Source organism: Vombatus ursinus, unplaced genomic scaffold (assembly GCF_900497805.2).
Source record: "Vombatus ursinus unplaced genomic scaffold, bare-nosed wombat genome assembly UNPS02000580.1, whole genome shotgun sequence".
Taxonomy (NCBI): domain Eukaryota; kingdom Metazoa; phylum Chordata; class Mammalia; order Diprotodontia; family Vombatidae; genus Vombatus; species Vombatus ursinus.
In genome coordinates this window covers 5,548,449-5,561,364 of record NW_020940358.1, presented here as the reverse complement: position 1 = coordinate 5,561,364, position 12,916 = coordinate 5,548,449, and the positions used below count along the sequence as shown (strand labels likewise).

Genomic DNA, 12,916 nt, shown 5'->3' with positions numbered 1-12,916 from the left:
AAGATACTGCGCAAACCCCAAGTGAAATTGAGGTAGAGAAATCGCATGATTGAGATAGGAAAAGCACTGGCCTGGGGCTCATGGAGCCTGGATTTGAAGCCTAACTGCCACTGACTGGCAGTACAACAGTGGGCAAGCTGCTGCCCCTCTCCATGCCCCTGTTTATCTGTAAAGAGAGGGATTTCAATTAGATCATCTCTTAGATTCTATGGTTCTCTGATTAAATTCTTCCAAATCCAAAGACATAATAACCTTCTTGTTTGGACCTCAGATCCCTGTTAAAGTTAAAAATTATATCTCCACAGAAATGCTTAAAATTACAAAAATATTGCTACCCCTATGCATAAAAGGGCACATATTTGTAGATGAATGTGCATGCTACGATGACGTTCAATTTGGGGTTACTACAGGTTCAAATTTGATAGGCAGCATGGATAGAGAATCATTATCAGAGTCATGAAGACCTGAGTTCAAATCCCATTTTTGAACCATAATAGCTGTGTAATCCTAAGCAAGTGACTTAACCTCTTAGTGCCCCCAGGCAATTCTCCAAGACTGTAAATTGCAGAGTTTTTCACAAAAATAGATGAAATTCCTAGTCAAGTTTGGTCCTGAGACTCACGCAGAATTCTTCAAAGTCATTTGCCAAAAAAAAAAAAAAAAAAATCATTTGCCATCTTAAGGATCTGGAGTCTTATTGCATGTGATTTCAGTAATGTGATTTGTCTTGGAGGGGCTACAGTCTTAACATGCCACAAGTGCTTGTGTATGAGCACACACATATCATCCAACCCAAGCCTTGTTCTTTCTCTTTCAATTAGAGATGGACCATGTCTCAGATTTCCTATGCCCCCTCTCAGAAAATGTAGCTCATATGTCTTCTTCCATATTACCCAACAAAGCAAAAGCCCCAGCACTAATATTGATGTAACATTATTTAACTGGTTTCCTGTCTCTCTTCTTCCCCCAACTCAACCTATACTGCATAAATTATCTTATTAATTTTCCTAAAAACACACTTTCATTATGTTACTTCCTTGATCAACAACTTCCAATGGCTCCCAATTGCCTATGTATTAAAGTTCAGACACCTTAGTCTGGCATTCAAGGCCCTTCATAATCTGACTCCAATCTACTTTATAAGCAATTGCTCCCCAGAAACAGAGTCATAATTTGCAATAATTTCACCTAGGGCAAGTGGCAGGGTAGGGAGTAAATTGAGGGTGGGAATATGAAGAGGATCATCTGGTGTATAGCCTGGAGGAAGTAAGCCCAATGAAGGGGACAGAGAATATGGCCAGTGGGAAATAGAAGCATACCTCAAGATACCCTGATGTTTATATTTTGCTGAAAGTGTACTACTGAGAGGAGGAAATATGCCACCATTACAGAGAAGAGATGATTGGTGGAGGAAGCTGGATGAGACTATGATGCCGAGGATAGGTAGGGGAGGAAATAACCCTGGGAAGATGCTGCTGACCCCCTCTAAATTTTCTAACCTGTGGCAAAACCCCAGCTATCCACCATTGTTTTATATCTCTGCAAACATGAACAGTCTGTTTCAGCCAGGCCAGTCTCCTCTGGCCTGTTCAATACATATCACATTCAATACCATTTTAGTTATTTTGTTTACACTATTTTTCCCCCTTTTGGAATATTCTCTTGTCACCTACTATAAGATTTGGAGAAAAGATACAACTCCTCCATCTTTCTTGACTACTACCCTTAACCACTACCTCTGCTCAGACCATATAAGCAGTACTGAACAAGGTGAATTTTCTTGGCTTTATATGTAATGCTTTGCCTCTCAGGGCTAGGAATAATACAGCTGAGTAATTGGTCAACTGGCACCATTTGGGGCATGTATTCTTGCATCCTTTTTTGTGTTTGCCAGATATTATTTAAAACAAACCAAACCAAAAAACCCTACAGATGTAGATTTAGGTATCTTATGGCTATGATTCTATTCATTGATAGCTAGGCAAATATGAGTTCCCCCATCAGCACTTACTCATTCTTGGAATACACGCCCTACACCATTTCTCCAATTCCTGTTTCCTGAGCCCTCCAAGATTGTCTCATGGATCAGAACAGCCTGGGACAATTTTGCTTTTAGTACAGAGCTGTGGGCAACCCAGATGGTCAGCAGGTATAAGAAGTAAGATGTTTGGGTAATACCTTGATAAAGAAGGCAAATCACCCAAACTAGACAAATTTGGGAGAAAGGCATTCTGGGTCATCAACCTACCCTAATCAAATCCATAAGACAACTGTTTTTCTCTTTTTCTTTTTCCTAAGCTAATCCACAGTGCTGGTAGCAGAGGAATCCCCTAATACATGACAAACCTGATGGTCCAATAGACATCTTTTATGTTCTACGGATCCCTTCTAACCAATATCCTTTTCTATACAGTAGGATAAGCAAAGGCAGATTGCCTCAAGGATCGCCACCAGCACTACCAAACATTCTGTAGAAGATGCACCTCATTAGCGATGGATATTACTTGAAAAAAGGTATGTGCAAATTTAATTTTATAAATTAGACCCTATTTTTTGCATTCTAAGGGAACTCACTATTGAGCATAGAGACCCTGTGGGGCAACAGAGAGAGTGCTGGGCTTGGAACATAGATTGCTAGCTAGTGAAGGAACCTCGGGGATCACCTAGGCCAGTCTCTCTATTTTACGGATGAGGAAACTGGAACCTTGAGAGAAAGCGTCTTGCTTAGAGTCATATTGATAATAAAATTTGAACCCATATTTTCTGACTCAAAATCCAGTCCCATTATCTGGATCCTGACTCTGAGGCTTATTCCCTATGTGACCTTGGGTATTTAACTCTTTTTGGTTCTCAGTTTCTTCACCTAAAAAATGCCCTACTTATGCCATGGCATTGTTGTGAGGAAAGCGCAACAAAAATTTAATATTATCATTAAAACTTTATTAACTGACGTGAGATTTTTTTTGCAAATCAAATATTTTTTGATAACAGAATACTTACTTCTCACTTATTTGTGTTGTAAGTGCAGATTTTCATGTTTTCAGTTCTCTTAAAGGAGGCCCACCTATGTTGGACTCAAGTCCAGTTAGCAGGAACATCAAAGCTAGTTTGCATTCTAGAACACCTCTAAATGGATTATTGGGCTTTTTTTTTCTTCTTAAAATAGTCTTAGTAATTTTTTTTTGTAATAGTAAGATTATATAATAGGATTTGTTGTAACAAGATGGAATATAATAAGCGTCACATGAGATAATAGTTGTAAAGTGCTTAGCACAGCGCCTGGCATGTGAGAGGGGATTAATAAATGCTTATTCTATCCATGCATCCAAAATGAGAGTTTCTGGGATAAGATCTATGCCGTGTATCGGTAACAATGACACAAAGCCTTGAGACTTCACTGTCTTCTGCTTCCTCTCATTCTTTGGAGAAAGAGATCATTATAAACAATCATAATGATAGTTAGCGTTCTGGGAGTGCTTTAAAGTTCCAAAAATGTTTTACATGTGTTATCTCATTTGATCCTCACCATACTGAGAGGTAGTACTATTATCACAATTGGCAGATGAAGAAGCTGAAGTTGAGAGAAGTGAACCTACCCAGGGTCACATAGCTAATGTCTGAGTCAAGAGGCCTCAATCCTAATCCTATTGCTTTCCAGAACCCAAGTTTTATCCCTGATAAATCTATCATTTCCCCCTCGATGGCCGGGTCAACATGGCTGCTGGGCTACTAGAAATGACAACCAGAGCCATGTCAGTCCAGTAATTGTAGAAGGGTGGACAACACTACATCTCTGTCATGCCCAAGGTCAGTTACTCAGATCCTCTCTCCAAACCACATTTTACTGTCTTACCTTTGACTAAGCAGACGAGGGTGCTTTTAAAAAAATTATTTATTTTTGGAAAATAGCATTTTATTTTCCCAATTACATGTAAAGATAGTTTTTAACATTCATTTTTTATAAGATTTTGAGTTCCAAATTTTTCTCCCTCCCTTCCTTCCAGTCCCCCTCCCCAAGAGGGCAAGCAATATGATATAGGTTATATATGTGTCATCATGTAAACATATTTCCATATTAGCCATGTTGTAAAAGAAGAAACAGAACAAATGGGAAAAGCCACCCAAAAAAGCCAAAAAAAAGTGAAAATACTATGCTTTGATCTGCATTCAGATTCCATAGTTCTTTCTCTGGATGTGGATAGCATTTTCCATCAAGAGTCTTTTGGAATCATCTTGGATCATTTTATTTCGGAGAAGAGCAAAGACAATCGTAGTTGATCATCACACAATGTTGCTGTTATCGTGTTCAGTGTTCTCCTGGTTCTGCTCACTTCATTCAGCATCAGTTCATGTAAGTCTTTACAATTTTTTTTTGAAATCTGCCTGCTCATCATTTCTTGTAGCTCAATAACATTCCATTCCATTCATATACCACAACTTGTGCAACCATTCCCCATTTATGGGCATCCCCTCAATTTCCAATTTTTTGCTACCACAAAAAAGAGCTACTATAAATATTTTTGTACAAATAGGTCCTTTTCCCTTTTTTATGATCACTTTGGGATACAGACCTAGGAGTGGTAATGCTGGATCAAAGGATATGCACAATTTGATTGCCCATTGGGCATAGTGAGGAGGGGGCTTTGAAAGCCTTTGCTAAGTGCCCCCCCCCTCCATTAGCACATGCATTACTTGTAAGGAGCCGAAAAATTCTGTTACAATAGCCATAAACAGTATCATTGTTAATAATGATAATAATCAAAATAGCAAAATGAGATCTTGGCCGCCAAATGGATCCCAGTTGGGGGCAGAGGAAGGGGGGTTGGTGAAAGAGTATGAATTCGTGTGGGAAATCCGCTGGAATCACTGTACTCTCCCATCCCCCATCCTAACTGCTTTTAAGAAGCTCTCCCTGCTGAATATATGTATTGTTAAGTAGCACTCTAAGGCTGTTTCAGTCCAAAAAGAAAGCTTATTTTCTATTACAAGCTTTAATGCCAAATAACTGATCCATGTATCTAAAGGGCTCTCTCCTCCCTTGGGGAATCATACATTTAGAAGCCACCTCATTAGACAAAGAGGGCTTTCCATTATGGATTTTAGATAAATAATAAACATGCATGGAGGCCGAGTTTATTATTAAAAGGAGACTCAAATAATTTGTGTTATGTGAGCAAGCCCAGCTTTTGCACAAGGTAAATAACAGATGATGTTGAGGCAGATTCCCTCCCCTGTGAAATGGGTAAGAGCCATAACTTTTACAGTATCTGAGAATATTGGAGCTGGAAGGGAATTTAGGGATCATTAAAGTCCAATAAATCAATAAGCAAGCATTTATTAAGTGTCTATTATGTGCTATGCAGAATGCAAAGGAAAAAGTGAAAGTCTCTTCCCTCAAGGAGCTTATGTTCTTCTCAGGGGAGATGTCATGTACAAAGGTACATACAACATAGATGCAAAATAATCATTGGAGGGACTGGAGGAGAGGAGGGGATTAGTAGCTATGGAGATCAACAAAAGCCTTCTGTAGAAGGTAACCCTTGAGCTAAATATTGAGGGAGACTAGCCATTCTAAGAGGCAGAGGAAAGGAGAGAGTGCATTGCAGATATGGGGCCAGTCGATACAAAGACAAATGGAAGATAGTGAAGAATAGTTAGGTCCGATCAAACTCTTCACTCCACAAATCAAGAGACTGAAGCAGTGGTAGAGATAAGGCAAATATCACAGAGTCAATGAGAATACAGTATGGAGTCAGTAAGGATACACCATGGAGGCAAGAAGAATACAGAATGGAGAAGGGCATTGATATACTCTGCTGTTTGCCTTGCCAATGGACCAGCATGTACCCTAAGGTCTCTCCGTACTCTGCCACAGTGAAAACCCAGAGGCTAGGCTCTTTCTAACCTGTTACACTGACTTCTCAAAAGGCATATGTTTATTTAGCACGTAATTATAGAGAAGTAAGGTGACTTAGCCAGAGTCACCGAGATGCTAAATGACAAAGCCAAGATTCAAAGCCTGCTGTGTGCTCTCTGAGAAATGGGCTGTCCTGACCCTTCCCCTTTGGGTCCTCACAATCAAAGATGTGCCCAGAGAAGCCATATAAGCTTCCAAGGTCAAAACTAAACAGAAATAATGGGCACAGAATCAACAATATATACTAATTAAAGGCCTGAATAAACAATGGTATAATTAATGTGCTTTCATGTTGGAGGGATCAGGAGTGAAATTGAAGAAAATCAGTTTTATACACACATATTAAGGGTTTTTGTGGTTTGGCCATTTTAGTCGTGTCCAATTCTTCATGATTCCACTTGGGGTTCTCTTGGCAAAGACACTGGAGTAGTTTGTCATTTGCTTCTCCAACTCATTTTACAGATGAGGAAGCTGTTTTACTCTTTCCAATCTATTCCCATAAGCATAAAGATGAATAATGCTCTCTTTAATAATAATAAGAATAGGGGCAGCTAGGTGGCACATGGATAGAGCACCTGCCCTGAAGTCAGGAGGAACTGAGTTCAAATCCAGCCTCAGATCAAACACTTGACACTTACAAGATGTGTGATCCTAGACAAGCCACTTAACCCCAATTGCCTAAAATAATGATAATAATAATAATAATAATACTTCACATTTGTTATCATTTATAGTGGACTTACACAACTCATAAACTTCTTCAGGCCAAAGACAGATTAGACTAGAGACAGACTGACAATGGAGACTGCCCGAAATCCTTTGGCCAGCCACATGTTGTGCCAGCCTGCTTTATAGTTTTGTTTTGTTTTGGTTTTTTTAGGCAGTTGCGGTTAAGTGACTTGCCCAGGGTCACACAGCTAGTGTTTGGTCTGAGGCCAAACTGAGGCCAGAACTCAGGTCAAATCTTGCACTACGTAGGGCAGCTCTTCCCATGTTACCCTCCCACCTGTCTGACATTACTTAGAATGTATTGTTATTATGGAAGATGATGAGGGAAATCTTCAGCTAAAGGAAATTGAGAGGAAGCTGGGGGGGGCCAAGCATAAAACCATCCACATTAGGAATAATTGAATATGGCAAATTTAGGGAATTCTATCAAACCTAACATCTTGTTACCTACTTCCACCCACAAACTACTCCAGCCTAACCCTTGACCCTGCTTTTCAGCAGTCGCTAAGATTTTACTATGGTCCAGGTTTTGACCCTGCTTCTGCTCTAAGTATAGCTTATTGGCTCTGACCTGTCAACTCTGGTTGACATTCCTGGTATCTACCCCAAAATTTGGGCCCTACCATTGCAGGGAGCTTCTCAAATTTGCACCCCCCCCCCTTCCACTCCCCAAATGAAGAAGATTTCTAGCTTTGAGAGCAGGGAAGGAAATGGCCAGGGCATGATATAACATCTTATTTCATGTTGGAAATAACAGTGAAGGTTCTGATCACTAAGATACCTCTGCTGCAATGAGTTCTATTAACAGTTTTATTAAAATGCGTTCAAGTTTACATCCTGATTTTTTCTTCACTTTGGCACTCTCTTTGGCCTTTTTTTTTTTTTTCCACTGGTACAAGTAATGAATGAAAAGACCTAAAAGTTTAAAAAGAACCACAAGGCAATTTGGAAAGGAGATATTTCAAGTTTAGAGCTGATGTTATTGATATAAAAAAAGGGCCTCTGTGGGGGGTTGATAGGGGTCTGGGAGAGAGGCTGGGGAAGTCTTTATTCTCGATGCCAATATACTCAATGGATCCCGACAAGATAATGAGAATTGCTAACACATATGAGGCAAATTAAACTCCTAACAGAAAGAGGCATTGTAATCCCAAAAGGTGCTGGCAACTGGTTATGACTTTCTTTCAGATTTTCAGCCCCTACAACCCAGCTCAGGGGTGAATTTTTAAATCTTCTCTACTATTTTTCTTACCTCATCACTGTAATGAAGTAAGAATCCTGGGAAATTTCTAAGTCCATTGCATCCAGCCTGGCTTCAGAATGGCAAAGTTCACCCTATTCTTTGGGGAGGAGGCTCCCAAGAAGAAATGCTTGGGGGTCTTTGTCTTGTATCTTGGTAACTAGAAAACTCCCACGGTTGTCAAACAAACTCCTCTCCTTTTTATCTCCCTCCCTCCACCACATCAAATCCCAGTGACCTGAGAGCAGTGGTTGGTGTAAAGCCCTCTTCTCCTTCTTTCCAAAGCAAGATGATGAACTGGTGAATTTAACCGACAGACAGCAATTATCTATTAGAACAATAGCCCATTCAAAGGCAGCCCTGGTACATTTTCAGTGTGCTGTCTGCCTGGCCAGAAAACAACTACCTAGCCACGGTCAGGACCCCAAGGACCCAGCCCACCATCATGGCCAGGTAACACAGAAGTAATGAGTCCAAGGGAACAGAATCTGAGGTCACAACCCCTTATCACCTACTCTTTCAGTGAATTACAAGTCACACCCTGAGTAACAATTATTTCTTTCTTAACTTATTGTTTAAATAAACGCCTTCTGAAATTATTAATGCCAGTGAATCTGACAATTTAAAAATAGATAACCCCAGGTGAGTCAAATTCCTAAGGCCACATTTTGTTAGTTCCCACCTTTGTTCAATTACTTATTGATTTGGGAGATAGATGACTCCCAAATCAATATCGCTAGTCCTCACTTGGACCATACTACTCCAGTCCTGCACTTCCAACTGCATAAAAGGACATCTCTATGTTTACATCCAACTGGCACCTCAAATTCAACACACCTAAACTCATTATTTCAAATCCCCTTCCCTACTGCCCAAAGCTATTTATTCATGTATTTGTTTGTTTGTTTAACTACTTCTATTAATGGCATCAACTTAGGCTGGAATCCCCAGCATCTAGCACATAGTAGAGACTTAATAAATATTTATTCATAGACTGATTGGAAACCAGAGACATCTGTGACTCCTCAATCTTTCTCACTCCCCTATTCCTCCCAAATAAACAAACATTCAGTTACTAAGTTTTCTGCTACTACTCTAGGTCAGGTCTTTATTATATCATGCCACAACTATTGGAATATCTTTCCTTATCTTCCCACTCCCCCTTCAATTCAGGCCGTGAAAGGTGCCAGACCATCCTTCCTAAAGCATTCTCTATTTTGTCTGCAGAATAAAATCCAAATTCCTTATCTTTGCATTCAAGACACTCCTAGATCTTCTCCAAAGATATTATAGGATTGGGCAGCTAGGTGGCGAAGTGGATAGAGCACTGGCCCTGCAGTTAGGAGGACTTGAATTCAAGTCTGGCCTCAGACACATAACACTCACTAGCTGTGTGACTCTGGGCAAGTCACGTAACCCCAATTGCCCTCACACACACACAAAAAAAGATATTATAGGATCCAGAAATAGAAGGGATCTTTGAGATCATTTAGTCCAACTCTCTTATTTTACAAATGAGCACATTGCCTTCTAGTCACCTGTCGTACAATCCAAAAGAGCTGAACAATTCATCCCTTGCTAAACAAGAACCTGCCCCCCACCACCACGCCCTACCTCCATGCCTTTGCTCAGGCTGTTACCTCCAACTGAAATGGTTTATCCTACTGAAATCCTATCCATCTTTCAGGGATCAGTCCAAATGCCACCTCCTCTTAGATCACTCCAGATAAAAATAATCTTTCCTCTGCTCTGTATTACAGTGCCACATTCTGCTTTGTATTTCAGATGTGTATGTGTGTTTGGGAGGGGGAATGTAGTGGGGATAGAGGGTTTTTTCTTTACCCCAACCCCTTACCAAGCTATGTGCTCTTTGAGAATAGCTATGGTATCTTAATTTTTGTATTCCAAACAGACCCCAGTACAGTGCTTTGCACATAGTAGGCACTCAGTAAATACTTGGTAATGAAATTACAGTTTGACGTCAACAAAAAAAAATCAAAATCTATTTTTAGAGGCTAGGTGAGTCTTATTGGAGTTCTCTTCCCTCCTTAGAGCTCAATGCACATTATTCTGTACACCCTTCATTTGGCATTTTATCACTCTCTCCCTCATGACCTCTTATATTTAATTCTGAAACTGTTATCTATTTTGAAGGTGTTTATATCCTAGCTTCTCAACTAGACTGTTTTGTGAAGGCAGGAGCAAGAGTTGTGTCTTATTCAACTTTGTATTCTCTTGCCTCCACTTAGTAGGTCTTCTATCAACTTTCAGCATTTAATGCTTGTTAAATGAATAATTGGCCTTTTTATTTTAAGTATTGATTTAGCCCCTTCTTTATATAGTATTTAGAGCTGGAAGGGGCCTTAGAGATCCCCTTCAACTATTTTTTTGACCCAACCCCACTCTCAACCCCACCACACTAACGGAAAAAATTTTTAAAAAAATTAAAAAATTCAATTTCCAGGAAACATAAGCTGCATCTCTATGAGATGGGCCAGAAGTTCCATTAAAAAGTATGTGCTGCTTTTTTTTAGCCTTTCCCTTCTAAAACTGGAAGAACAACAATGGCCCTAGCAGCAACCAAATGTCCAAGCAAAAACTGTAATAACAAAGAGAGGGCATTTCCTTTTTAAGATGGGAGAAACCCCAGTCTATTAGCAATTGATAAGCCAGGGAACTACCAGATACAAGCCAAGCCCAACAGAGAATCACAAAACAGGGAAACCTTTGTTTATCCCGGTTCTGGGCTGACAGGCCAGCAGAGAGAAAGGCAAATCAGTTCAATTCGGGAAATCAGCATTCTAGAGATTAAGCTATGAAACTCAGTTTCTTTAAAAAAAAAAAAAAAAAAAAAAAAAAGCATTCTATCCTCCGGATTTCTCAGAGCACTTATTTGAAGATGGAACAAAAAGAGCCTCTTAAAACAGTACACAAGATTTCGTGAGGTACAGGGAAAACAATGTTAACCGAAATGTCTAAGCTACTTCTCTCTGAGATGTTACTACTTTTAAAGTGGTACGTCTGTCCAGCACACCGGGGCTCACAAACACTGGAAAGCCAAACAGTGGACCCTTTCGACACCACCCCTTTTCCTTCTCCCGCTCCCTCAACAACCCACTCACACATTGCGAACGCACAGAAACATACAGAAATGCGGAGGGAACTGTCTCACATAATCCTCATCTCCTTATTGGTTTGCCTCAGTTGTCTTTCAGGAAGATCCACTTCCAGTTCTCTCAATCTGGTTGTGTCTAATAAAAAGTGACCCTCCCGGTAATGAATTCGGACTCGTATATTTGTGTGTGTATGTACGGTCCACTGGCAATATACATAGATGGCCCCTATCAACGATACACACAGGGATATACATCCCCTATTCACACCGAAGCTTCAAGAAAACCCAGTACTTGTTGAACTGTTTATTGTCGGACTTTTCTTAACATAAAAATCGAAGGTGCAAAGTTACGAGGACCTTGAACAATAATGCCCAAACCTCACCGACACCAGTCCAAACCCTCAATTCCCTTGGAGCTGAAGGGTCTCTTCCTTCAGGACAGACAAACAGAAGGGAGCCCCTGCTTTCTAATGGTAAAGGATGAGAACATTTTTCTTCCCACTCCGGCCCGGGCCCCCAACACGCTAACAAAGGGGCTCCCCTTTTTTCTGTTTGGCCCGGAGGGATTGAGCTTTTGTTCGCGAGGCTGGGGTCCCCTGACGCCGCTTTAACCTGGCCGCCACCTGTCCCTTCGCCCCCTGCCCTTTTTAGGCAGCTGGGGTATGGCACTACCCTGTCCGCGGAGGCTGAGTCCCAGGGTGTAGGGAAAGTTTGGACAGAAGAGCCCTCTCTAGAGCGCTGGAAGCAGGGAGCCCAGACTCTCTTTCTTTGACTGGTGAAAGCTTCTTGGGGAAGAGTGGACAAGGCTACTTACCAGCTGTAAAGTGCAGATGAAAATAAGCGTGCAGCGGCCAGTGCAGCATCCCATGGTCCCGTCGCGCACAGGGCTGCTCGATTCGGCCCAAGTTCCGATGTGCTGCTACTACTGCTGCTACTGGCCGCCAGCCCCGGCTCAGTCCGTTGGTTCCCGGACCATGCCCCCTCGCCTCCAGCTCCTAGTCGCCTTTCCCTGGCCGCTTGACCGGACTTGCCAGCGCCCAGAGCCCCCGCCCCCTATCCGCCTCCCCAGCCGTGGCAGCAGCCAGATAACAGCTGCTCCGCCTATTCCCGCTGCTGGGGTGGGAGGGTGGGGGGCGGAGAGCGGTCCCAGTACAGGGCTTCTCAGCCTGGGTGGGTGGGAGGGGAGGAAAAGGGAGGGAAGGGAAGCCACGGAAAGGACCACTTCTTAAAGGGGCGATGCCTTGGAGCTGCTAAAGGTATATAGGAGCGCAGGAGTTTTATCTTAGTGCGTTATTGCAAGACGTTATTGACTTGCAAATATTCTAGAAGCAGCTTATTCATCCGTTCTTCCTTTAAAATTTTTTTAAACTTTTATTTTGCAGCAAAGTACCAATCCATAGTCTAATATTTTTTATTATCATCCCAGCTCCTGCCCATCACTCCTCCGGTCCCTATAAACTTCTGACAGTATAGTATCCACCATCATCCTCTAGAGACCACCCCACAGATCACTCCAGCATCCCTACTTTCCTTAGTTACTCTATATCACCATCTTACTCCAATACTATGTCGACTATACTATTGTGGTGTATACCTGAAATAAAATAATAGGGAAACCCATAGAATGAAAATAGATTGGCAATCTAGAGACATATTTGCTAATCAGTAAAACCAGGGGATCAATTTCATCCTTCAAAAAGTTTTCAATGAGGCCTAAAGGAAAAAACACTGTGCCAATCCCAGCTCTGCTACCTACTACTTGAATAACACAGGACAAGTTATTTCCCTTTTATGGGGTTAATTTTCCTTGAAATTAGCTCACTCTCTAGGCTCAACTCTCACTCCTAACATTAGTAGGTCGGGTCTCCAAAGGGTCAATAGCTACCTCCTGTTCTAGAGGTAATCCTGTGCCTGA

The 12,916-nt window shown here is 41.4% G+C and overlaps 1 protein-coding gene across 2 annotated transcripts in view; it reads right to left on the bottom strand.

Moving 5' to 3' along the window:
* The window catches only part of NKAIN4 (sodium/potassium transporting ATPase interacting 4), a 116,556-nt gene extending 104,549 nt beyond the window's left edge, over positions 1–12,007 (bottom strand). For both annotated transcript variants that reach the window (XM_027850953.1, XM_027850956.1), the window contains exon 1: positions 11,816–12,007. In XM_027850953.1, coding sequence (XP_027706754.1) covers positions 11,816–11,869 — 54 coding nt within the window. In that variant the 5' untranslated portion in view covers positions 11,870–12,007. The remainder of the gene's footprint in view (positions 1–11,815) is intronic.
* Positions 12,008–12,916: the final 909 nt, after the last annotated feature.